This window comes from Rissa tridactyla, chromosome 4, assembly GCF_028500815.1.
Source record: "Rissa tridactyla isolate bRisTri1 chromosome 4, bRisTri1.patW.cur.20221130, whole genome shotgun sequence".
NCBI classification, from domain to species: Eukaryota; Metazoa; Chordata; class Aves; order Charadriiformes; family Laridae; genus Rissa; species Rissa tridactyla.
The window spans coordinates 44,767,673-44,793,990 of record NC_071469.1 but is presented as its reverse complement, the minus strand read 5'-3'; the positions used below and the strand labels follow the sequence as shown (position 1 = coordinate 44,793,990).

Sequence of the window (26,318 nt, the reverse complement as noted above, 5' to 3'; positions counted from 1 at the left end):
AGTATATTCTCCCTGGATGCATTACGAACCATAGATGTCTACATGACTTTTCCATGGAAACACACGAAGGAAAGATCCTGTGTAACTACTGGCTGGAATCTAAACATTTCAAGTCAGGTACCAGGAGCCTAATAAAAAGACCCAGGCTATAGTTGGAAACAATTTCCAGAAACTGGTTCTGCTTATCCCTTGTAGCTGTGGCAATAAAGGAGAGAGAGTAAGGGACAAAGCTCACTGGGGAAAAACACGTCAATAAAAACAGCGAAGTCTGGTTGGGCTTCATCACCTGACATGCTGTACATTGAGCTTTGGAGACCTTTGTGTGTCTTACAAAGAATCCTTGGTGTATTTTGCCAGGACAAACTCGTATCTAATTAGGGGGTTAATAAGAAAATTATTATTAATCTTGCAGTCATTTTCATAGCTGGAGAAAAATTAAATGTCAAATGTCCTCTATATACTGCATGGTAACTGCTTTTCTTTTCTTGCCCTCTACCCTTCTATTTTCTTATATAGTTACTTTTATTCTGGACTAGACCAAAGCTGTTTATCTTTCCTCCTCCACCCTCTCTCCCTGTCCGAGTGCCTGCTGTTCACTGTTCTAACAAGTCAACAGGTGGAAAAAGGCGTTATGACCCTGATGAATCAACATCCTGTGAAGTTAAAATGATAGCCGTTAGCCTAACTGGAAAGCAGCACCATGGTCCTTTGGAGGTAGTAGGGTAGACAGCTCTTATAGAAGAAGACTGAATGCTCTTCTTTCATAGGGTTTCAAAGTTTGTGGGGAAAAAAATGTGTTCTCTGCTCTTGACTTGGACTGAAAGCTGCTCAGGAAAGTGGCAATGAGGGTATGGAGTGAAATGTCTGTCCTTGCTATTTTTGCAGATACACATGACCAAGTCCAACCCATGCTCTGAGCTGTCTGGAAGCCATGAATCTGCACAAATGTGATGCTGATCCCTGACTAACTCACCTGGTCTCTGAGCTGGCCTCAATTGCTCATGCTGGCTGCCACAACTTCCAGTTTGGAGCTCCCTCTAGTACCAGGAGAGCAGGTCAGCTCTGGCACGTTGGTGTCTGAAAAAATAAAATCCTTTCTCAGATGTGTTTCTTTGACTAAGAAATCAATAAAAAAATGGCAAAAATCTGATCAAGCAACTGTCCTGGCTCATGGCTGCACTGTGGTATCAACACACTGGGGTTTCAGAAGCACGGAGCACCTTGCTGCCGCTGTCACACAGGGTTTGAGCAGCGCTCAGCAGATCCAGTGATGGGACCATGGCTGCCCTCATCATGTCAGCACAGCTGGCTGGAGCATCGCCTCACGCTCCCTGCAGCCACAAGCGATGCGAAGAGCTTTGTGTGTAAGAAGAAAGTTCAAGGAAAGGTTTTAATATCACGCTGAGAGGACTTCTGCTCTGCTGCTTTGTGTCTTTTACGTGCTCTTTTTAATCATATTTTTGTCTAGGAAAATAATTTTGTTTGAAATTACTTCTAAAATGTTCCTTTGCTCGGAGCCCTATGGGAGGATTCCAGGATTATTTGCAAGATGCTATTTCTTAGAAAAGTAAGGAGGATTTCTGCAACAGAGAAAAACATTTCCAGAAAATTCGTTACCTAATGCTTAAAAACACAGCATTTAATTTATTGAGGCATCTGTTCTCTCTCATTATTTACGGCATCCCTCAGAAGACTACTTTAAGAACACATCATTCAAGAGCAAATGCCGCAAATGCCAAAGAAAAAGGATATAATTTATTCGTGTTACATTGTCCTTTCTGGCAAGAAAGGACTCGTGACCTCTAGAGTGAAGCTGAAAATCTTGTTGCCTTCAGTTATCATTAACTGATCTCAGTCAAGGTGCTGCCCTATGGAGATGGGCCATACAGGAACACACTGTAAAAGACAAGCCTTGTTCTGCAGTAAAGGCAATCTACAAAAACTTGAGCAATAGTGAGAAGACAATTAACGGCAGAACAAAAGGAACAGCAGTAATTGGTGGGGTGGGTGAGCACAGCTCACCATCATGAGCCACACGTGTACCTTTAATGACTTCCGACAGACGAAGCAGTGAATGACCAGCCAGCAGACTGACTGCTGCTGTGGGAGAGCGCTTTTTTTGGATACCATGAGCAAGAGCAACATCAGGAGGCATGACATGGAGCAACGGGTTTACCAATTGCTTCCAGACATGCCACTGGATGAAAAGTAGAAGTTTATTTCTCTTCATTTCAAGTTATTTGGTATTTATTGGAGGATAGGACTGGGAGAACAGAAGCCACGCAGATTAACATCATCTACTCCAGTTTCACCCAATCTAAAGCTCTAGTAGTTGCAGCGTCAGTGCAAGGGTTTTGCACTAACCTTTCATAAGTTATTACAATTGGAAATCGGGCCCTTCTAATGACGAAATAGGTGTATGGTAAGACTTGTACTGCAATACCTTGAGGAAGCTGGTGATTCCTGCTTGTTTTCCTTTTGTATTAATTGGATCAAAGGAAAAAAGAGCAAGTGTTTGTGTTAATAAAACTATAGAAAAAGTTTCTTTAAAAATCACTGGCAAGATCCTTCTCTTTAGGATGAACTGAAGAAACTGTGACATTTCATCCTGCTTAAAAAATAACTAGAAAGGTAGTATGCTTTAGTCAGAAAATCAGAAACATACATTCCCTGTCCCAGTTCCTTTTCACTGATTTTAGAAGTCCACTGATGTTTCAGAGTTAGCCCGTCTCCTCAGTCGCTTCACAGACACAAAGAATTGTAATCACAAATCACATTATGCTGTGCTCAGCTTTCAACAAAAGGGGAACAATGCTAGTTGCATTTAAACAGCGTCTCCCAAGCAAACATCTCAGCTGTCCCTTGTTTTCAAAGACGTCCCTCAGTTCTTTCTCAAATGTATGCATGTTTCTCCCAGATGTGATGACTCTGGTGTTTTACTGTTGAACAGCAGAAATTTAAGAACTATCAACTACTTTTTTTTTTTCCCCCGCCCTGTGCAATGCCAGGTCCCAGTCCTGTACAGGCTGGTACATGTTTTTAACTCCATGTCCAGTGTGAGTAGTTCCACTCACTAGAATTTATCCTACGCTGGATAAAACTAAGCACACGTGTAAATCTTCAAAAGAGTAGGGATTTTATTTTTGCAGCAGCAGCTCTGGTTTCCTTCATGGGGTTCTCCTCACCCTTAGCAACAGGGCAATGTTATTCAGCAATAGGACAATTGAATTGGTAGGAATGGACAACATTCACATTTTCTAGAAGAATCCTTTCGTTATGTACCACCTCTTGGGTTGCAGGCCATGTCTGGGGCTTATATTCCTAGCTCTCATGGACTTCAATTACTTTTCTTTGAAAAATAATTGCAACATTACCAACTCTAGCAACTTCACGGTAAATCTCACAAAATTTTGTACCTTTCTGAAAGACCCAGACATAGCAACAAGTGTGGATTTCCCTATGGCACCTGTGTATCAAAACTAAAGCCTAAGAAAGGTCAGAAACTGACATTTTAAACTCACTTCCTGCAGGTTATTATGGCATGACTGGAGCTGACAGAGAGTAGAAAGATGTCCTGTGTTATGCCTCTGGGTGTTTTCATCAATACATGCAGGTTTCTAACCAGTCAAGCCTTAAGATCCTAATCCTGCAAGCACTTGTACCTGCGCAGAATCCCACTTTGAATGCAAACAATCTTTTCTGGAAATTCAGGTGGCGCAAGTTCAGAGTCACCAGCCTGTGACGGTGGCAGTGTGCTGGCCACAATGGGCACTGCTAAGGGGAAGACCACAACCCACGTGGATCGTCTGTCATGGTAAATCTGTGCCTGAACTTCAGCAAATTTTCATGGACTATATTTTTGGAATGATCATCTGCGTTTGCTGTGAATACTCTGGATTTGCATTAGTCACTGAAGATGGGACAACCACCAAAGATGGAAAGGGGGGAGGGCACCCACAATAGGAAACAAGGAGCCAGAAAGATGTTCCAAGGACAGAGGACAGATTGCAACAAATGCCAGAGCACGCGAAGGAAGGGGGTGCTAACAGGACTTTTCCACTCTAAGAAATGCTGGTTTTCTTTCTCCTCTTTAGGGCTTTGTTGTGGAGGTGTTAGGCCAGTGTGGACCCGTGCAGTCTCTTTGAACTTAGAGCGCTACATCCTAAATGTACACCCTTTAATAGCAATTCAGGCTTGGTGGCCTTTGAAATCTGCACCCCCCCACCTCCTCTCACATGGTTAGTACCTGCCACAGCATGGCAGGGCTGCTGTCTGTCCCCGTTTGGGAAGCACAAGAATTAGCATAGTGGCTTCTGAACTCTTCCATGGGGAACAGCCATTAGGCAGCTCCAGGGAAAACCCTTCTTGCTGGCCTCGTGTATGTTTTGTTGTGTGCTTATGGAATTCTTTAGTATTTCATCAGAAGGGGAAAAATGTGTATGATTTCATCTACGCTATGTGACTGTTCAGTTTTCTCTGGGCCAAGATAAAACATGAGGTGGACTTGTCAGCGTTAGGTTGGACTCAATGATTTTAAAGGTCCTTTCCAACCTAAATGATTCTATGTTTGCTTCTAGGCTCCCATGTGCTATAAACCAGCACACAAGCACCCAAATTTCTGACTCCATGGTTTCCATGCCTGTATCTTGATGTGCAGTGGGCTGCTAGACTCCTGGCAAAAACTTTGGAGAGCTGAGAAGTAGCTACAGGACCTCTTCATAGGTGGGAACTGACCAGTTGCTGTGGAGTCCTACCATACCATCGTCAGGCTGTGGAGTCCCACGGTCATCCAGTAATGCCCAGCTCAGCTGCTACGGGTTTGGCTTTGCCAGCAACCTCGGTATCAGCTGGCTCTGTGACTATTGTAGCCCAAATAAAGGATCCAAACACCACACGTACAGTGTTACGAGACGTGTATCATCCATGCTTGGCTACCCTGAGGTAAGGTGGTCACTCAACAACTTTTTCACCTCCATAGTGAAATTATTACCTCCATAGTGCGTCCTTCCAGAAGCGGCCTGAGCACCGTCGCCCTCAAGGTGGCCTGGAAACCCGGCGGGTGTCACACCAATGCTGCGTGTGGCAACGCCACCCGGGCTACCCCACAGCACCAGGGCACAGGCTGTCTGTCCCCTCTCCCACCCCAGAGTGTCAGGCCAGTCCCACAGCTCCCGGCCCCCTCGCTTCCCCAGAGGTGTCCTGACACCAACGGCAGCCTGGGCGCCGAGCCAGAAATGGCCGGCCAGGCGTGTGGGGCAGACTGCCCAGTGCGACGCTCCCGGTGACAGCAAACCGCCCTGCGGCACGGGGACGGCGGCGGCAGGGACACAGCCGACAGCCCCTACCCCAACTCGTTAACGGCACCTCTGCACGCCACCACCGCCCCACGATCCCTCCGCCAACACCCCCCTGCGCTGTCCCGTCTCCCTCCGCCGCCCCCCCGGCTCCGCGTCGTGTTTTGACCACCGCGGGCCGCCGTAGCGCGGCCGGGCGGCCGTGCCGGGGCTGCGGGCGGCGCTGCGGCCGGCGGGGGGAGCGGCTGGGCGGCGCGGGCGAGCGCTCGCCCCTGGGCTCCCGGGGCCGGCGCGGCGGGCGGCCTCGACCCCCCGCTTCTGGCTGAGGCCTGAGACTGCGGAGCCGCCCCCTTCGCTGCCGCCGCCTCTGAGGGAACGGCCCCCGCCCCGCCCGCGGGGGCGGCCCGCGCCGCGGCCCCTCCTCGGGGGAGGCCGGCTGCATGGGCAGGCGCTGCGGGGCACCGTGGTCGCCGGCCTCGCCGGCAGAGCCGCTCCTGGGCGCCAGGTAGGAGAGGTTTAACCCGGCGGGTTAGGCTGAGGGGGGTGCGTGGGGGGAAGAGACGCGTCCCCTGAGCCCGCAGTGCCGCCGCCGCAGGGAGAGGGGCTGGCGGTTGTGCTGGCTTGGATGTTCCTCTCTTCTTCCTCTCTTCATCTCCTCCTCTCCTGCTCCTCTCTCTCCCCTTCTCTCTTTCTCGCTCTCTCTTCCCCCCGCCCCCATTTTGCACGGAAGCCGGGAGGATAATTTACTGCCGGCTTTGACTGGATCCCTCCTCGTTCCCCCGCTTCCCTCCGGCCGCCGCCGGGGCTTCGGGGAAGGCGAAGGTTTTGGCCGGGGGTCTGTAATCGTTGGCAGCAGTTACAGCTCCTCCTTGATCCCCTTTTTATAAATAGGGGGTGCGGGGATGTGAAATATAATATGCCTTTATTATCAGCTATCACCCACTATACGTGTGTACTTAAAGCAAAGATAAACTAGTGAGAGTTAAAAACTCCTTCGGGTTTATTCTCGGTGTGCTTCTGCGACTTGGCATTTAATAGTTAAGTACAGCGTTGTGCTTTTCCAGACTGTGAAGCCTAAGGTGGAATGGATGGTGTATGGAGCAAAAGCAAGGGGCTGGATGGACCCTGGTAATGGACTCCAATGGTGGGAATTTCTGTCTTTGTCATAAGATGATACTGAAGTGTAAAACATCTAAATTTTGGATCTGGGAATTGGTTCCAATGTGTTAATTGATACTAAAAGGATGATAATTTTTGTGGAAGCCTCTGAGAATAAGTAATACTGCACCCGTCCTTATCATAAACTCTTGCATTTGGCATTTCTTGTGAAGAATGAGGCTAGAATTTATTGCGAATGTTGTATTGACCCATGGGTGCATCTTTCAGTTTAGATTATTGCTGATTTGATCCTCTGGAATCTGCAAAAGGAAAGTCTGCCAGCCTCTGTGAATAGCTTTGCGGTGTAACAGGAGTGGAGTTCCCGAGCAGAATCGCTGAGAGATATGTGAACGAGTATAAGCAAAGCTGAGCACGTCGGTATTTCTGCCTCAAACCTGGGCTCCTTCCCCAGGCACAGTTTGTGTGTGGGGTGAACACCCTCTTGGCACCTGGAGATGATGTCGGTCGAAGGGTCTACAATAACAAGTCGGATCAAAAATCTGCTTCGCTCCCCTTCCATTAAGCTGAGGAGAAGCAAGCCTGGGAACAAGCGTGAAGATATAGGCAGCAAGGTGAGTTCTCTGTGGTGCAGCTAGCATGCTTTAACTTTGTTGCCTGAGGTCCCATCTGTACTAACAATACTGCTTTGGGAGTAACTGGTGTAACTGTAGAGTGATGCAGAGCAACTGATACGTGACTGTAGTCTGTCTTTTAGTTGGGGTCTTTACTGTGCTTCATCTCCTTGCTAAACCCTGGATCCCTTTCTGAAACACACTCTTTTTGCTTGTGTGTATGTAACCAATCTGTATCAGAAAGCTTTTAGCATTTCCCACGCTGTGGTGTGTGGAGTTGTTACAGATGACTGACAGGAGAAACATAATGCTGCCTCTTCCTCCATATTTCCAACTGCTAACCTGTGTTACCGGCAGCTACCGATACACAAAAGACCTGTTCTTCTGTGTAAGCAATTGCTCTCAGCCCCGCAAAGGAGTGTTCTTTGAGCATGAGGGGAAGGGTAGGATGATCTGAAAGATAGAGGACGTGAGACATCTCTTGCAGATGACTGTTCTGATGGGGTTTGTGTTCCACAGGCCTGGATGCACTTTCCTCTGTGTGCCTCAGACCCCCTTCCTTGGGGATGTCTCGTCTAGGGTATAATTGCATCTGCCTGAAAAATCCATCGTTCTTCTTGGTGTTGCAGACAATTCCTGACTGATAGTCACTGATTGGGAGTTGACTGGTGTCATGAGGAGAGGAGGATGACTTAACCCCGGCTGCAGGGAGAACAGGAGCTGGGTGGCATTGCCTTGTGCTGACAGCAGGCGCCTCTGAGTCAGGGCACCCCGGTCTGTCCCTGCCACTGATTCACTTGTAACCCTGGGCAAATCACTCAGCCTTTGCATAGCGCTCTCGTTCTCCATAAATAGAAAGCTTAATCCCTCCCCTCCTTGTGAAGACTCACTAATAAATAAGAAATCCTTATAATCCATGACTGCAAAGTGCATTCATTTGTCTCAAAACAGTAGCGCTTCAAAAGTTAGCTGCTGGAGTGAGGAGTGTGTAAAAACTGCAGGGGAGATAAATGATACTTTATCTAAATGCCCTGTCCCCAGCATGAAATCCTGTTCTCAAAACCGTCCCCTGAGATGGCTGTTCAATACCAAGGAACGTAATATTCTTCCCTTGCAAACCAAGCGAAAAACCTGCTTGGCTTCCTTAAAGCTGTCTAGAAGAGGTGTTCATGCTTGACCTCGGTGTGTGAATGTGCATGCGTCGCATTTAATGTGGCCTGTGGACTGCCAGTGAAACGTGCTTTGTAGCCATTGCTGAAGGGCAGTTCGTTGATCTGTATTCTGCAGAGACCTCTGTCACAAGAGCCAAAAGCCACCTGTACCACCATGTACAGTGGGCATTGGATTCTGGCTCTGTGAAAAGGAGCCGAGGTTTGCCCACTCCTTTGCAGAGTTGGGACCTGCTGCTGTAAACCCTGGGTATTCTCTGGTACCTGTTTTGGTTTGGGGTTTTTTTTTTCATTGTTTGGGGTTTTTTTTGTGTGGGTGTTTTTTTTTTTTTTTTTTCTTTTTTTACCTTGCACATGCCTTTTTGAAGAGCTCCATTGTATCCCTTGTGCTGTCTCCCAGTGTGCAGCCAGAGCTGTCTGATCCACTGGGAATATCATGGATTCATTCTACATCATCAAATTAGGGTTTGAGGGCTTGATTTTGTGTATCTTATTAGTAAGAGCAGTTAATCAGTGAGATGCAGAGGAACTGGTGGAGACTTTGCTGGTAGAATCTACTTGTCATCATGAGGAGTGCTGGTGTTGGTTTCCCAAAGCATTCTGCTCTTAATTTCCCTCAAATGAGTTATGTCCTGTCTTCAGTGGGACAGCTGGGATGGGCAAGGCAGAAAGGAGTAGGCTTCTTACCAAAGATGCAACAGAAGAAGTTCCCATGTCTGATATCTGTGGAGATGCACCCTCTGCTGTGTATGTGCTCCTCTGCCTTCTGAGGTGAGAAGCAGCTCTACTTTTCTAAAATAGCAGGAAACAGATCCTCTCAGTCTGCTATTTGGTATGAATGTAAACCCCTTGGGACTGAAATTGAGCATCATACACATTGCTCCCAAAGGATCTTTGCTGACCTGCAGGAAGGGCTTTTCCAGGCATCTTTGTCTCGGACTTTTTGAGAAATGGCTGCTCCAAGAGATGCATGTAGCTCTAGTCATGTGGAAGAATGGATGGGCCTATGAAGCTGGTAGCTTTGGCTGGTCATCTCTGCTGAATACTGCTTGGTTATATAGGATGGAGCCAGGACTATTGCCCTAGATTAATGCCTGAAAGGTGATATTGTGCTTTGTACATGCAGATGTAGGTGAAAAGGAAGCCCTCAACAGCTCTGTGGTTCCTCTGAGTCCCTCGAGCTTTTATTGCAACCAGCTGCTCAGTTTAAGATGGACAGGCACCCTCAGTGGCACTTCCTTGACTTCCATGAGCTGTGATTTTTTTTTTTTTTTTTCCCCTCTAATGGAAAGTGTCCCTGGTGTCCCTGCTCTTTCCTAAACAACACTTTGGCGGTGTGAAGCCTGCCAGGCTATCTCAATGGTTAGGGACAGACCCCTTGGGCAGTTTGTCATGCTGAAGAGAAGCCCTGTGGAAACTGGCTCCTATCAATGAAGCAGCCGTGTAACGCTGGGCTGAATGTGGGCAGGCTGTGGGAGGCTGGCTCCGCAGAGACCTGTTTGTGCATTGCTCTGGAAGGGGGAGTGTGGGTAAGTACAGATATTTTGCATGAGGGCTGTGCAGGACATGCAATGTGTTACTTGGGAACTGTACAAGAGAGAACTTGTTTTGTGACTTTTATTAGGACTTATTCCTTGCCTATAACTAATGCATGGTTTTACTGTGCAGCCCCAGGAGATCTCTGCAGGAGTAAAACTAAGGAACCAATACATAATCATGGATACGTAAAAAAAAAAAAATAGATAAAATAAAGGATCTCTTTAAGTAAAGCTTGTTGATAAACTTGATGTAGCGTTCAGTTTTGTTGCTGCTTTTTAGAAACAACTTTTGTTTTGTGAGAGTCCTGATTTTTGTTGCTGCGTGACTAGCTCTGTGTTTAGACTTTTGTGTGTGTGTGTGTGTCTTCTGATGTTTGTGGCTTGAATCCACTTTTTCTGTCCTGTCCAGATCTCCATTTCTTGTGTTGAACCAGTGTAGACCTAGAGTACAGTGATTTACGCCTAGGCCTGTTGCTTGTTCGATTGTAACATGTCAGTGTGGTGGCTGGAAGCTAAAATTTCCTCAGATAAGTTGGTTGGCCTGAGTTCAATTTCTAGAGGATTGCTAGCCCTACCAGAATCCCAGCTGTGCATCTGCTCACCGTGCTTGTGATTCCAGTAGAGACATGGAGTTAAAAACTGGGCACCAAGTGCCTTTGAAGCAGCATTGATCACCCTGATCACCCTGAACGGCACTAGCAGGACAGTGGGGAAGCTAAGGATTGAGCCGTCTCCCATTGCTAAAATGCCCTGGTTGCCATCCGTACCCTGCAACTTGGCTAAACAAATCTCTTGCTCTGACAGAAGTAATGTACCTGAGCAAGTACAGTTCCTGCAGGGGATGTTCATATTGTTAAGCTCTACTCTTGTAAATATAAGCATCTTTTTAAGTGATGTAGCTGTGCCTATTTTAGGGGGTGTGTGTGTGTTATCCTCAGTCAAACCCAATTATGAGTGTCAAGGGAGAAACAAATTGCTACAAAACCTGCTACAGGCTTTTCCCTGAAACTGTAAGCCAGTGAGTCAAAGAAACACATTTGGAATTTGCTGCTTGTTTCTTTGATCTCTACTGTTTTTTCTAAGCCAGAAATATTTCAAGTTGCCAGTTTAAAAGAGCGCTTTGACTAAAACCTGGCATTCCCCAGCAGGAAGTCATTCAGCACAGGTACTGTTGTACTGTGGTCTTCCCCCCACCAAGTGTCCTGTGAGCACATGCAGCTTGCACATCTGTTCCCTCTCCATGATGCTGGGCTGGATTGGGTGGCTCTGCAAGCCCTTTTTGAGAGTTTTTGTTCTGAAAATGAGCCCTAAATTGTTCCTAGTGGGACAAGGTTTCTTGTCCTCCTTTGGTGAGGCATGGTCTGTTGTTACTGCCAGCCTCTGGGCTGGCATTAGCCTGATGGTAGGTCCCAGGCTAGGGCAGCAGAAGAACGTATGCCCGCCTCTGTCTTCTGCCTCACATCCAGTGAGCAGGACATGCACAGGCACAGATTTAAGAGGGGAGCAGATCCATGGAAGCTTGAGATCTGTTATGCCTTGTTATGCCCCTCGCATTCCCAACACAGTTCTACAGCTCCTCAATCCTCTGAGAAGCTTCAGGGCTCGGCAAGGACCACAAGCTGTCCTGAACACAGGAGACTGGAATAATGTTTCTGTCCTGGCTGTAGCTTCCTGCCTTCAGTACGCGGCCCTTTTTGTTTGAAAATATTATAGCTTCTGACACGAATGAGTTTAGACCACTACTGGTCTTAACCAGATCAGCTGAGAATTGCTGAACCTGAACTGGAACAGAACCAAGAAACACATGAGTTTGATTCACTGATATAAATGCTTCAAAAATCATCACCTTTTATTAAATCATTTAAGGTGCAGCTGAGGCTTGTTGTGGAGTGAGATTCTTTGTAAGTCTTTGGGAACGACTCAGTCCTGCAGCAGCAGAGCCTGCTGGGTTCCTCGTGGGCAGCATTTCCCAGGGAGCTGGATGCGGGGCTGAGCAGCCTGGCTGTGTGGGTGAGGTAGAGAGCAGCCTGTCCGACGCTGTCACAAGCTCTTGTTTTGGCAGGATTCGCAAGGGTCTTTTACATAATGACGGTGCTTTTGAGGAACTGCTCAGCATGGTGTTGCCCTGTTCCCCTTCTCCACTCCACTGGACTCCGAGCAGTACTCAGCTCACCAGCTCTGTGATCAGCACAGCTGAGAGGATGCATCTAACCCTGGTCTGGCCTTGTGCTGCTGTGCCTGTTCTGCTTCGAAGTTTACATCCATGAATGTTGCTTGGCCCCAGTTGGTAGCTAGGGATCTCTCACAGCTCTGCACCACTCAGTCTAAACACACCCAATTGCTTCAACAGCTCAGGGGCTGCTGTGCAGAGATAGAAGGGATTTCATGTCTGTCTCTGGTCAGGCTTATAACAGTGTCTCTTAAAGCAGAGGACAAAGGCTAGTTAGCTTCTTCATAGCCAGACCTGCATTTCAATGGCATGTCCATATCTGTGGATAAAGTCAGTGGAACAGCTGAGAGTGTCATAGCTAAGGGGCTGAATGCCACCCTACTGGGCTGCTCTGGTCCCTTTTTCTTCATCCTTAAGTACATGGTGCTCAAGATGACCCTGTGTTTGTTAACAATTTCACACACAAGTTTTCCTTGCTCCATTCTTCACCCTCTGCATGTTATGCTTTGTCCTGAAATTACAGGGTGATCTGGCTAGCTCTCCTGGCCTGAATTGGAGCCAAACATGGCTATTAAATGTGACTTAGCCACAGGGCATATCGAAGCCAAAGTTTTTCTGCTGTTGGACTGCAGAACCAATTGCTTCTGGTTCTTGAAGTATGGTGGATATAAAAGCATATAGCTGTTCAACATGTTTGATTTTGTAGACTGCAACTGTATTCATGAACCACTGTGACCCTTCTCACCAGTCCTGAAACAAGATTGCTGGAAAGTTCCACCCTTTGTGCTGTCTTTACCATGAAAGACAGGAGGAAGACCCCTCCATGGCAGGAGGGGAGTGATGATGTGTTAACAGCTGAGGTGCAGTCACATAAATAACACAAACCAGGTCATTTGCTGATGAGTTTAAATGGTTATTCCTTCCCTTGGGTGGTCACATGCTGCTTTCCTGTATGGTCTTTTAGATCTGCTGAGGTCTTGGCTGGCATGTTGTTCTTCACCTCTTTCAGATGAGCTGGGTATTCTTAGAAGGCACATGGGCAGGTTTTACTCTGTCCCTGATGTGTTGGTTAAGCTATACACGTATAGACTGACGACCCCCTTTTGCTTGTGAGCTGTTGTTCTGCAGTGGGCTGTGAAGCATGTAGTGTTTTGCCAAAGACCTGGCTGGGATGGTAGGATGGCAGAGGTCAGGGCTGGTCAGAGGGGTTGTAGGTGGTACATTTACTGCTTGCTGGTCAGAGCTGTTGTTCAGTGTGGTGCAGGGAAGGCTGGTGGAGAAAGGCATCCACAGACACAGTGGGCAGAGACCTCCTCCAAAGTGTACCATCTGTTTCACTAGCTGCGTGCTTGGCGCTACCTATGGTGTATCACCTCATTTGTTTCAGGAGGGAGAACAGTTGAACTGATGGTTGGGAGTCAGGCCAGGTTGGACCACTATCTGTTCAAGTGTTTGCAAGTGCCTATAAAATGACTGGTATATTTTTTCACTCTCCTCTGTGTCTAGTGGAAAGCAACTGTTGGACATCAGCTTAATTTCCATCTGAGAAAGTAGTGGTCAGCATTTTGTTGGACTGGCAAATCTGAGAAGATAGTTTACTTCCTGTTTATCAGGTCTTAGGAAGAAGTTGCTTGATTAGTCTTGGTACAATTCGCTCTGTGAGAGTGAAAGTAAACACCATGTACTATCTAGTCTTTGGCGTTTTTAAAAGGTCTCTTTTCTTGATGTTTGGGGCAGGGAGTGGCACTTACATGCGCACAAGCAGCACAATGAAGCCCTGATATTAGTGTTGAGTGATCCCAGCTAAGGTCTGAATAATTAACTAGCACCAAGCCTGGTTTCATTCACTTCAGGCTTCTGGTTTGTGTCTGATGTACCTGCCTCTGCAGAACTGAAAGTTTCCGAGGAGTCCTGTATGTGCGTAGCAGGGTTGTGGTGTGCTCTCTGCTCTGGTTTCCAGCTCCAGATGTGGGCTGGTCCTTGCGCCTGAAACCCTGTGGGCTCTGCTGAGGGCTGTACTCACCAAAGGGTGGCTCCTGCAATTCAGGAAAACCTCCCAGTATTTCCTTTCAACCACAGTGCTGCTTAGCCTTTCACTGAGCATGTCTCCATCTTGTGCAAGGAAAATTTAGCTGAGGCCTGTGGGTGTTGTAACCAGCAGTGGATCTGTGCTATGTGATCTGTCTTCAAAAATATTAGTGTAAAGGTGAGTCGCTGCTAATATTTATATGACCGTAGACTGCAGGAGCAGTCCATCTCTACTTTGCTTTGGTGAGTGAACATTGGACAGACATGTGATAAACATCCCAGAGGAGCTTCAGGCTTAAGCCTGGAGAGAGGAAAAAAAAAAAAAAAAGGTGTGGGGGGAATGGGACATGCTTTTCCTATACAGACATGGCTACAAACTCCCACAGGAAGTCTGAGGCAGACCTAGAAATTGAATCCTGATCCTCCGAGGCCAAATCTTAGCCTTAGCCACAAAGCCCAGTCTCTTGCAGATTACCAGGGATGTTTCTCACCTCTCCCATGTGAGGACTGTGTGTTCATTTAGGATTATTTGCTTAAAAGTCCCCAAACCATGCTGTTGCAAATGCTGACTTGGTTCCATTGTCACTAATGATTTCAGTAGCTCTGGTGATGATGACTTTCCAACAGGCTCAAGCAGATTAAGCACCATATGAATTAGAGCTGTGGAAACCCCAGTAAGCCTTGTAATTTTGCTAGTGTCCCAGGAGACCAGTACTGTTGTTAGTTACTGCAGGGAAACTCTGATTGAAAATAGTACTATAGAAAAATCTATGAACTGCTGTTGTATTCGATGTTTCCAAGCCAATAGCAATAAAAGCCAGTCCTGCTTGTTCTCCCAAATACAGTATTAAAATTCACAATTGGTCAAGAAGGCTAATCTGATTTAACAACTACTATGAGACTTCTTACCTGGTGGAATTTGAAAAATAACATTCCTTCCTCACAGTGGTAGTTCTTTAATTTCTGCATCTCTCAAACACTTTGCATAGTTGGTCTGAAACTTCCCCCATCGTGAATCCAGAGAGACTCCTTTCTCTGAAATAAAGTAGATTGTTGGGAGTTGCATAGCAGTAGAGAGTCACAACATTAACAAATGCCTTGGAAGCAGGCAGATGGAGGAGTTTCTGAAAGAAGGAGAAAGCAACTTTACGGCAGTGTCAATAGATTCAAGGATGCAGACTTGTAAAGCTCTCTGCTCCTGTTTTTCTTCCAAGTAGGCACTACGGAAAACAGTGCTGCCTGTTTAGAAGCCCTTCCCTATCGAGAGGCAGGCCCAGCACAGGGCATTTGTTTGAAGTGCCAGTGCTGAAGTGTTAGCTACGTCTCCTGTGCTCAGCAGTGGTGGCCTTTGAGCTCTCCCAAGAGCTTTGAAATGGGTTGCTCACCTTTGAGTAGCACGTAAGGGGCTGCTTGCCTTTGAAGTCTTGTTTGTACTAGGGATGCTTTCATTTGCCACAAAAAAAATAAAAAGCACCATTACTCAGTCCAGGACTTTGCTCCAAAGGAGCTTGCGTTCATTACATGGTTCCTAACGTAATCTAGATGCCAGAGTTGCCAAAACATTGAATAGGACTGAAGGTAAAAGGAGTGTGTGCAAGACCTGCCTCCTTATTTGGTGACTGCTCTTGGTGCTCAGAACTTGCTGTGCTCTGTGCTTCAGCCCTGGCTGTGCTGGGGGCTGTGACCTGGACCGTAAGGGGATGGTGTCAGAGGTATCCAGAGTGGGCATGACTGTAAGGGTGTACTGGGCCAAACACTTGCCTGTGCTAGAAACAATTTGCAAGCTGAACTTCTACGACAAGCTATCTTAAGGGTGACACAGCATCAAAAGCACCTGTTGAGTGATCCTTTCCCTCAAAGAAACAGGCTATACTAGTAAAAGGACTTTTTTTTTTTGCCAGCTATATTGCATCAATATTAGTGTTTTTTCTGCAAGAGCTTTATCTGGGCTAAGAGTGACGTTTTTCATGCCCCTAACCAATGATTCTGTGCTGCTGAAATATGTAAATGTAGAGTGAACCTTAAAACAGAGCTGTATATTTTTTTTAAATGCAGTTAATGGTTTTGGGTTCTGTGCTTGCTCTTCAGACTGTCTCTGAGCCTCTTTTTTCCTCAATGTAAAACAGACAGGAGGCTACTTATCCACTTACTGCAAAGTGTCCCAGCATCCAGGGCTTTAAAACAGCTGTGTAACTCCTTGCATTTGGCTTATCTCCCAGTTTTGAACTAGATATAGTGGTCCCAAGCGCAGTTGTTTCAATACTGCTTTGGGGTGTCATCCTTCTCGAGCAGCTGGGCCCAAAAGCATTGCTGACTGTAAACTGTAACTGACAAATTTGGGATCCGCTTTGTTTAAACCCGTCTGGTCCCAGCTCATCTGGTTTTCTTGGATGGAATCATGGCCAGGCAGGCTGCAAAAATGGCTCTGTGTATCTTGCCCGACCATGAGGGCTGGCTGGAGGGTGCCCTGAATCCTGCTCTGGGAGTGGTGGTGGAGGGGAATGGGGACAAGGCAACAAATAGCACTCTTAATGAAATGAATTAACAAATATTTCTGATGAATCTGTGGTGTGCCTCACTGGACGTAGTTGTTTTAAAAATCCTGAGCTGTTTTTGAGGCTGGAATTGGGATTCCACATTCTCCTGCACCGGGAGGATAATCTTCCTCCCTGATAATCCATGGTTTGTGCTGCATGTCTCTGCAGGCCTCCCGAGCTAAGCTGTTGAGATGTATTTTACACGCAATCAGCGGTGCGAATAACTGGCGCTGGGGGAGGATGAGAGTAGGGTACTCTGGGCTAGAGGTAGCTTTCTTCAGTTTCCTTGCCGCTGGCTGCTTTGGCTGTGGTTTTGGCTGTAACTTCTGGAAGAGCGGGTCTCCTGCATCACCGTTGTGGTGGGTGGCTTATAGATGCTTGCTTTGCAAAGTTCTTGGCCCACTTTCTGTAGCGGGGCTGGAGATAAGCTTTTTGATGTCCAAGACCCAGGAGTAAATGGCTTCAAAATGGAAGAGGGGAGACTTAGATTAGATATTAGGAAGAAATTCTTTACTGTGAGGGTGGTGAGATGCTGGAACAGGTTGCCCAGAGAAGCTGTGGATGCCCCATCCCTAGAAGTGTTCAAGGCCAGGTTGGATGGGGCTTTGAGCAGCCTGGTCTAGTGGGAGGTGTCCCTGCCCATGGCAGGGGGGTTGGAACTAGATGATCTTTAAGGTCCCTTCCAGCCCAAACCATTCTATGATTCTATGAGAAATACTTTTTTGATGGAGCCATCAGTGGAAAACAGAGCGTGGTGCCGAGGCAGAAGATGCAGTGCCCGGACTATCTCTGCTGTGCATCGGAGCTACTCCAGGTCCTTGGAATTAACATCTCTGCCCAGGAGTGTCTGAATGTAAACATGACCATTAATAAAATGGCCAGCGGGCTGATTTATGGCCTCCTGCAAGACGCGCTGGAGGGAAGGCAGGAGGCCGGTGGGAAACACAGGGCTGCAGTTGCACGGCCTGGCCTGGCCTGGCCTGCTCGCTGCTTGCCGGCAACTTCGCGGGGTGGGCGTGCTCCTTCTGCCCTCGCTTCTCCCCCCGGCCGCCGTTCCAGCGCTGCCCCGGCCGCTGCAGCCCTCGCTCCCTCCATCCCTCGCTCCCTCCATCCCTCGCTCCCTCCATCCCTCCCGGGCTGGGTCGTTCTCCGGCCGGGCCGGCCCCCGGCGCGGTGCCGCGGGAGGGGCGGTGCCTGCGGCCTCCCGTCACCATGGAGACGCCTTCCGGCCAATGGGGGGTGAGGGGCGGGGCGCCGTGGCCCCGCCCACCGGGTGTGGCGGCGCGCCGTGTGCGCGGCGTTGTATTTCATGGGAGCGTGGAATGGTTTGGGTTGGAAGGGAGCTTAGAGATCATCTGGTTCCAAATCCCCTGCCATGGGCAGGGACACCTCCTGCTAGACCAGGTTACTCAAGTAAATCCTTTCATTTTATATATATAAAAAATATCATCCCCCACGTTTACTGAAAAATGTTATCTAGAATGGTAGTTAAAAGGAAAAAGGAAAGACCGCCACATTCAAACAGCAATTTTAACAAAAATAGCAGAAATGGCTTGTAATACATAGGAAAAGAAAAGGTCTAATTTGAACTGTGGAGAATGAAAGCAATTTTAACGCTGGTAGATTTTTGCAAAATTGCATTTAGCAGCATTTGGCAGGGCTCCTCTGGGCATCGCTGTCCTGATGCGCTTCTCAGGGACCGTACCCTTGGGTAAGCCCATGCCCGTTAATTTAAACACAGGCTTTGGAAAAAAACAGACAAACCAAGATTCCAGTCTAGAGAAACCCCATATAATGTGCTCATAGTCTGTGTCTCCAGACAGTGTCTGGTCCTTTGTGGTGGAGCTGGGGTGACCAAGGTTACAGGCTGACCAGCAAGGCTGGAAGAGAGCACAGGTTGAACTGGGTAATAACACTGTCCTTCATGGTAGAGGATGTGGTTGTATGAGATGCACTGGGCAGCTTCCAGCTCTGTGTCTCTGCCGAGGGAACTGAATTGTCTTGTTAGTTCAGGAAAATCTGCCTCTTTCTTTTGGGAAAGAAAAGCATTTTACAGAGTACCTGGAGAACTCTGAGGTCACCAGGGGTGGAGAAATGCTGCTTGCTTTGGAGAGTCCTGTAATCTAGTGGGAAGAGGAGAGTGCTTGCTGTGATAAGGTATTTAGTTTTGCTGTGAGTGCTTTCCAGAGGTTTAAAACAATTGGGAACACTCATCACCTACTGCCTAAAGGTTTGTTGGCAAGCAACAGAAACTCTTTCTCCTGGTAGTTTTTTCTGGCTCTTAAGGCCTGTTGTACTGGGAGGAGCAACCCGTCCCGCTTTAGCCAGCAGCACTGGCTGAGGAGGGGAGGAGGCTGTGTAACAAAATACGGTAACTCTGCAGGCAGAGGGGAGCTGCTATTCCTGCCTTGGTCTGTGGGGAGGGGAGTTGTGGGCCCGAAGCGTGTTTGCATAGCATTTGGGATTAGTTGAGCCAGGGAACCTCTCGTGCTGAGGAGATGGCAGAACTGTAAATCATCAGTGATCTATGTAAGCTGTGGAAAGCAGTTAGGGCAGAAGGAAGGGCTTAGAAGGAAAATCCATTATAAAATGTCAAAGTGGGTGATCTCCCTTGCTGGGGAGGGGGGTCTTGTCTCTGGGCAGCAGAGGGAAAGCTGCCTATGTGTTGTGGCCATCCCTCTGGAAGAGGGATTTACTTCCAGGTCTGCTGCCTGGGTTCTGTCCCACGTCCTGCCCTCCCACTCTCTAGTGTGATTTAATTTGGATGCTTTTCTCAGATCCCCAGAAAGGAAAGTAATGTAAACAGCTGCCAAGCAGGATTTTGTGTTGTAGAGCGTACTTAAATGCTGGGGCCTGGCTGAATGATGGTCTGAGTATGTTTCTATTTTTCTGCGTGTGTGTGTGTGTTTAATAGGAAGAACATATTCTGTTCTGGTTGAGTGTATGTTACTTTTCTTAGTGTGCCTGTTAGTACAGTAACTTACAACCCACTCATTCCCCCTGCTTATAAAGTGACACTGGTATTGTGTTACAGCTGTAATGTACACAAAGCCTCACACAACTCTTCGTATAAGATTTTTACAGTCATGATGACCTTGCACGGTTTAAAAGAAAATGAATGCAAACTCTGGCACTGTTCCTATGGATACTTAAGCATGTGCTTAATTTTGTGTGAGGTAGTATGAGCGTGAGTAGTTCCATTTCACCCAACGGACATAAAGATAAGTGCCTCTGTGGCCGATTGTAAGGTCAGAGTCTATATATGATGATTCACTCCATGCACATAACTGTATGTGTGTGCATGCCTTATATGTATATCATGCAGTTGTCTTTATCGTGTTGTTTTGACCAGCTCGGCTGCACTTTGTCCATTAATCCATATTCCCTGGGCATGTTGCTAACCAGTCCTGTGAAGCCTGGGACAGAGACTGTTTCTTTTTTTCTGTTTCTCATCTGCCAAATAAAGAGTTATCCAGAGAAATTCCATTTTTCTTTTGTACCCCCATCATCATCCCCAAAATGTGGATGAGGTTTTCCCTTTTCTCCCCAGTTAGAGCTTCCCTGACGGAGCCTCCTCTGATCCAGGCAAGATGCTGACCTGACACGTTGAGGAAGGGCAATTTCATCCCTGAAGTTACAAACAGGTTTATGCAAGGATAAAGCTTGGTTATTTATAACCCAGGACAAGAGATGCCCATCTCTGCAGAGGCCTGAGATGGTGGTCATTAACTTTTCCACATCACAAAACCAAAGATGCTGTGTCTTTTTAGATACTTCTGAAGTGTTGATTATGCTTTCCTCCTCTTTAAAGTCCAGTCCCATTGTATTCTTGGATTCAGACATAAGAAAAGGCAAGATTTTTTTTTTTTTTAAAAAGTGTTAATTTCCCCCCCCCCCCCCGTATTTAGCTGTTCCAAAGAAAAATTGATGAAAGGTTGTTTTCATCTATTCTGGGAAGACTGGCAGAGCTGTCTTTGCAGCCCATGAGAGGAACAATCTGGTGAAAGGCACGGTAGTTATCACCTGGTAGTTCTGTACATGTGATAGCAGAAGCAGCCTCCTTTAGGAGAGGGAATATAGCAGGCACTGCGTCTCCCCGTGGGCTGCTGCCTGGGGTTTGGCTCACCTGGGGTCATGTTAAAACCTAGGCCTAGCACTGGGATCAGCATCCTGTGGGGTTTTAGCAGGCACTTCTCTCACCTGTGTGTCACTGACGTTTCTGCAAACAGCATCGGGGGAAGTACATTTTGGATTTTGGTCCGTGTCTCCCATGCCTTGCCCTTCTTGTTTCTTCTCTGTGCATGAGCTTAGGGGTATTGGACTAAAGTCAGACTCATTAAAATATGGTAGCACCACTGATATTTTCAGTACAAGCAGGGTTTGCAAATAGAACTATCTGACTATCTTCCGTTTGTCCATCCCTTAAGTTTAAAAGATTACTTTAAAATGCAAGTGAATACTGGCAGATGCTCTACGTATTACATGTCTGCCCTTATGCTGCCACACACCCTGGTCACCTCTATGTACTCTCTTGGCAGTCAGGCACTATATCTTGATGTGACAAGAGCTGGCAGTTAACTTATAGCTATAAATCTGTTGGGGCTATAGTAGAAGTCTGTTAGTGCTGTGCAGGTGGCGAGTGGCTTGCTTAGCTTCTGGGTGGATTTTTTTTTTTTTTTAATTTCTTTTCCTAACATGGCTTGTATTTCTGCAGTGGTAGAGCCTGTTCTGGTCACAGTGGTCACAGTGGAGCAGCAGAGTTAACAGTGTTTATGGGAAATTCTTTTCAATTGCTGTGGCCTAAACATATGTACACCAGCATTGAGTTACTTCTGCCTGGAAATAAGCCACAGAGCTATATATAAAATATGTTTGAACTGTTGTAGTAGTGTTGTTGGTATAAATAGGTGAAAGGGGTAGCACCAGGGCTTCGCTTCCTTAGAGCTGATTTGAGAAGACTTCCCAGTGCTCCATCTTCAGTGGAAAAGGCTGGGGAAGGTGACTGGAAGTTGCAACAAAATGCCATACAGCTAGCCTTCAGGGAAGAGCATAAAGTGCGAGATACTTGGGTCTGGAGTGTTGACTTCCTGCTTGGTGGTTGCCCAGCTCTTTTCTCTTGTGGGGGAACATCTGTCAGAAATCTCACAGAGTTCTTTTTGCAGCAGCCTGGTCTGCCAAAGCCATGGGGTTTGGTCTGTGACAATCTTTTGTGTTCTTGTGACTCCAAAACTGAGTTTTCTTGAACTCCTTCTGGCAGATGTTTCTGTCCTCTAGCTATTAGACAAGCAGTCTGGGTACATGGGGAGCTTCTAGTTGCCTTGGTCATCATGTTGTGATATGATGTAGGGAGCAGTATTTTGAAGTGACATCATTGTGTAGCTGTGCTTCCCAGGTGCATTGGGATGCTGCTGTCATCTTTTGAATCTATGAAGTGTACATAGGACTTCTCCCAGGCAGTGCTTGTAAGCAAAAACAACTTCTGCAATGTCTAAGTACCTTTCTGCTTCTTTGTACAAGATTGTTTAGTGCCAGTCCTTGCTCAGTCAGCTTCGCTGCCGTAGCAGATTGTGCCAGTTTCTGAGGTCCTTTCTGTCACTAAAAGATTTTTATCTCACCGAAAAGAAATGTAGGAAGTGACCTCTATAGAAATAGCAGAAAGTGCTGATAAGCACTGAGCAGCCAGTTCTAGTCTTTACTTGTGGCTGGTGTTAATTCCATCTTTAAACTTTAAGTGCCTGTTTGTCTTTGGCTAATTTGTAAACAGATCCTTCCACAATATTGACTCTGAAGTGCTTTGTTGCAGGTATCAACCTCTGGTGTTCTAAGGATGTAAGAGAGACGAGGTTTGCAGGTAGAAATGTCTTTTCTTAAATAGACTGGTACAATTGGAAGAAGAGGGGCAAGATTGTGGACAGGTGGGAAGATTTTTAGGGTTTAGCGCTCCATGAACAATTCTCTACAATCATTTCTTTCTGCTTTTTTTTTTTTTTTTTTTTTTTAAAAGAATCTGAATCATCAGTTGCGTCCTTCAACTCTGACAGGCAATCAGCTCCATTTCATCCAACACTTCTTCTCTGGTTGGTCATGGGAGTTGTAGCCTGGTTTCAGCCAGAGGATGGTTCTTGTGCAGGGATGAGAGTGAAGCTTGTATCCAGCTGTTGCCCATTAACTTACTGTCAGTGCACCACAGCAAGGAGTGGACAGAAACTGCATAGAAGCTTTATAGCTATCTTTTTGCTGGAGGACATAAAATACAGTTTGAGTAGGGTTAGCATAATCATTCAGTACAAAGGACAGTCAGTGGGGTGTTCGGACTCTTAAGTGTTGCTTTGCTGTTCAGTCTTATTGCTTGCCCTTCAAGTGTTTGTCTGCTTCTTATATCCTTTGTTTGATCTGTAGAAATGTACTTAGGACTAGTATTTCAGGTATTTCTGAACTACGTGTGTCGCTCAAAGTTATTTCTTAGCAAGACAGATTCTGCTAACTGCTTCTGAGTAGATGAATGCGTCTAAAACTATTGACTGGAAAATCATGCATTGGGAGCATTGACTCTTTGCTGAATAATGGAGTTCCATAAACTTTTTTTTTTGTGTTTTGCTTTTTACTGCAGCAATTTTTGCTAAGAACTAAACATGTAAAAACAGAAGTGAAGTGTTGAAGGGGTAGGAGTTGGTTGTGTTCCTGGATCTAGGGCTTTCTGAATTTCAAAACAAGGGCAGTAAAGAAATGGTGGTAGTTGTAATGGTTTGCTTTCTTGAAGTATTGCAGGAGCTAGGTGGTAACAAAAATAAAGGGGTTTTTAAGCCTGTGGATAAAAATTGCTTCCTCTAAGTGTGGTTTTACTTCCTCAGTTCTCACGTTTAGTAATTCTACCAATTACCCATGCTTCTGAGCCTAAATGTAGGCTAGAGGAAACCTGCTTTTCCAGTGTTACTCCCACTGTTTCAGGATTTTAAGTCACTTAGGTGGCAGCCTGCTCCCATTTTCTTTCTGTTAAATCACCTTTAAAGAACTCCTCAGATAAGTCATCTTATGTTGGACTATTGTGCCTCTCGTTTACAGACTTGGTTTTCCTTCAGGAAAAGAAACTGAAAAGGTGCTTGGGAAAAATCACAGGAAGAAGTCATTTAAGGGCAAAGTATGTGAAGAAGGAAAGTGAGCTGAATGAATGATTTAATGAGTTTGTTTAGTATTGCTTTGTAGTTATCTTTTATAACCTTTTGTCTCTCTGTGCGGTTTATTGTGTAGCGGTGGTTTCCTCTGTGTATGTGTGTGTATAAGGTGGAGAGGATCCGATGGTGTTTCTCGCTGCTGACTTGCAGGGGGAGTTATTCATGTCTTTAGGTTGCTGGGTTTAGGCCGTAAAACTTGCAAGAAATTTTAACTGTTTGGAAAAGACTAAACCAAGTTCTGCATCTGGGATAGCTGTGACTATGAACAATAATTGTCTCTCCTGTAGTACCAGTTTGCATCCTTGAAGGAGAAAGATGGCCCTACCATGTGTACCAGAGTGAGCACGCATGGGTTTGCTGGAGTTGTCCATGCCGGTGGCTGAACAGCAGCTGCAGTGATGGTGACACTGTATTACCAGTGAAGGACTTTCCAGCCGTACTGGAACAGGAGGAGGTGGCAGCAGGCTCGTTGAGGAGACAATGGAAATCAGTGCTTGTACTGTTCTCTTAAGTTTGTTGTCTCAGTCTTTGGCTCGTGTTCATATGTATCGCTTCTCCTGGAGGACATGGTCTCCTTTCTGGCTGACAGGAGAAATCTCTTGAGTGCTCAATATGCGTGTTGACTAACAGATGTGAAGAGCGCCTTAATTCTAGGATGCATGAAGGGCAGATGATGATAAAGACTCTTCTGTAAGAAGCTTATTCCTCAGGGCAGAGGGCAGGGAGTGCAGGAAGGGATTGCCAAGAGCTAGGCAGCAAGTGGTGGCTGGGGGTGGACAGGAAGCTTGTGTGCTCCTCTGTATATCCTGATTGGTTTGGGGAAAAGAAATCTCTCATGCTTTCCTCCTATTCATTTTTAAGTGTTCTTAAAAAATGTTCTCCCTAGCCTCAAGCAGGAGTGAGATACAGCAACGGTGCAGCCTTGGCCGTATAGTAGATAGCTGCTGGAATTTGGGAGGGAGGTGAGGAGGTTATTCCCAGCTCTGCTGCTAATTTGTTGAATGACCACAATCAAGACATTTTACCCAGTGCTGCTGTTTGGTTTTTTTTTTTGTTTGTTTTGGTTTGGTTTTTTTTGCCATCCAGTCCTCTAATATCTGGTTATAGATTGCAAGCTGTGGGAGAGTACATCTTCCTACCTGGTGTAAGCACTGGTGGCCTTCATGTTTGTTGGGACTTCTTGCAAGTACTGTGAAACAAATAATAAATGGTCCAGACAATATTTAGGGGAAGAATGAATGCTAGTCTCTTTACCACCTGCCTCTTTCTGTAAGGATGTTATTTGTGTGATAAATGCTGCATACTTGCTCTGTCCCTCCTGTTGTATTTATTGCAATCTTAGCATCTTTTAAATTGGTGTTAAGTGTGGTTTTTTTTTTTTAATATAATTTAAATCAGCTTACAACAAGACCATTTTCTAATCCCCTGAGGATGCGAGTATGTACTTTCCCCCATAGCATCACTGCAGTCTTAGGGACATGCATGTGTGGGAGGACAAGGTGTCTAGTTCAGGTGTTAGCGGCAGGAGCCTTGAGGCACCAGGAGAGGTGAGCTCTCTGACCTCCTGTGGAGGGGACAGATATCTGCTCTGTGTAAGGAACTGGGCATAAAAAGGTGAGGCTTTTGCATACAGAGAGTCTCTTTAAATCTTTCCTGGGGGCATAAATACACTACTTAACAGCTGTCCCTTTCTCCAAAAGACCTGCAGTTTTGCCGTCATGGTAATGAGGGCTGGATAGGTACAGATGAGATCTAGACTTGCGATTTAGAAGTGGCAGTTGATGACTTTTAGGACAGAACTATTGTGCAAATCAGTGGTGGAGGATAAAAATAGACTGATGTGGCATGGGGCATTATATGTAAATAAAAAAATCACAAATGAATTATGAGCGTCACCTCAGGCAGGCTGATTAAAAGGCTTTTCTTCACCCTGCATAGCTCTAGCTTGTGTGTTGCTACTCCTGTTCTCAAGGTTCACCACCAAGTTCCCCCCCAAGCCTCAGACAAACAGCGCACTGATCTGTTTATACCAAAAATAAGCGCCGGTGAGAAGAAATGAAGGAAGTTGGGGAAGGGAATTGTAATGTGGCGCTTTTCTTGAAGCGCCTAGATGTAGCTTTCCTTCTCTGGCTCCCCTCGGCAGAGTTAATTGTGGGGAAGGCTTTCTGCACCCTCTCTTTCAGTGTATCTTCCCCATGTCCAAGTTTAGTTTGAAAGTTTGTGTTGTTTATGGAGTTCAGCAGGAGGTGATTTAGGATGGAGCTCCTCGCCATGGCAGTATCAGTGTTAGAAACACCGTGTTACAGCCCATGTGTTTGAGTTCTCCGGAGTCAGGAGTTATGTGGAGCTGCCACAGTTTCCTTGGAGTGGATGCCCATCTCTGACATGAAACTGTGGGCTTTTAACTGTTGTCCGTTTGTATTTAGGAGCAGGCCTGACTCGGGACCGGGGCTGTGGGGAAGGACTTTGGCAGAACTACAGCAGGAGCAGCCTTGCCAGCCCTTGCCCACATCCCTGTTTGGCTCTTCTCCTTGTTCTTGTTTCTCGCTTTTCTTGAGTGCTAAAGTCTGGGTGAAACAGGGGAAAGAGCCTTTCCTATCTGGGAAGTGATGATTAATGATGATAAACAGTGACCCTTACACTGCGAGAACCGCTTGTTCCTGCTTGATTTCAAACCCTT

General features: G+C 46.5%; 1 protein-coding gene across 4 annotated transcripts in view; it reads left to right on the top strand.

Annotated features, from left to right (window-relative positions):
* The first annotated feature begins 5,612 nt into the window (after positions 1–5,612).
* MAPKBP1 (mitogen-activated protein kinase binding protein 1) overlaps positions 5,613–26,318 on the top strand; it is a 101,170-nt gene continuing 80,464 nt past the window's right edge. For 2 of the 4 annotated variants that reach the window (XM_054198145.1, XM_054198144.1), the window contains exons 1-2: positions 5,614–5,799; positions 6,681–7,024. In XM_054198145.1, coding sequence (XP_054054120.1) covers positions 6,908–7,024 — 117 coding nt within the window. In that variant the 5' untranslated portion in view covers positions 5,614–5,799; positions 6,681–6,907. Of the gene's footprint in view, positions 5,800–6,680; positions 7,025–26,318 lie in introns of all 4 variants that reach the window. The other 2 variants (XM_054198143.1, XM_054198141.1) reach the window with 2 other exon arrangements.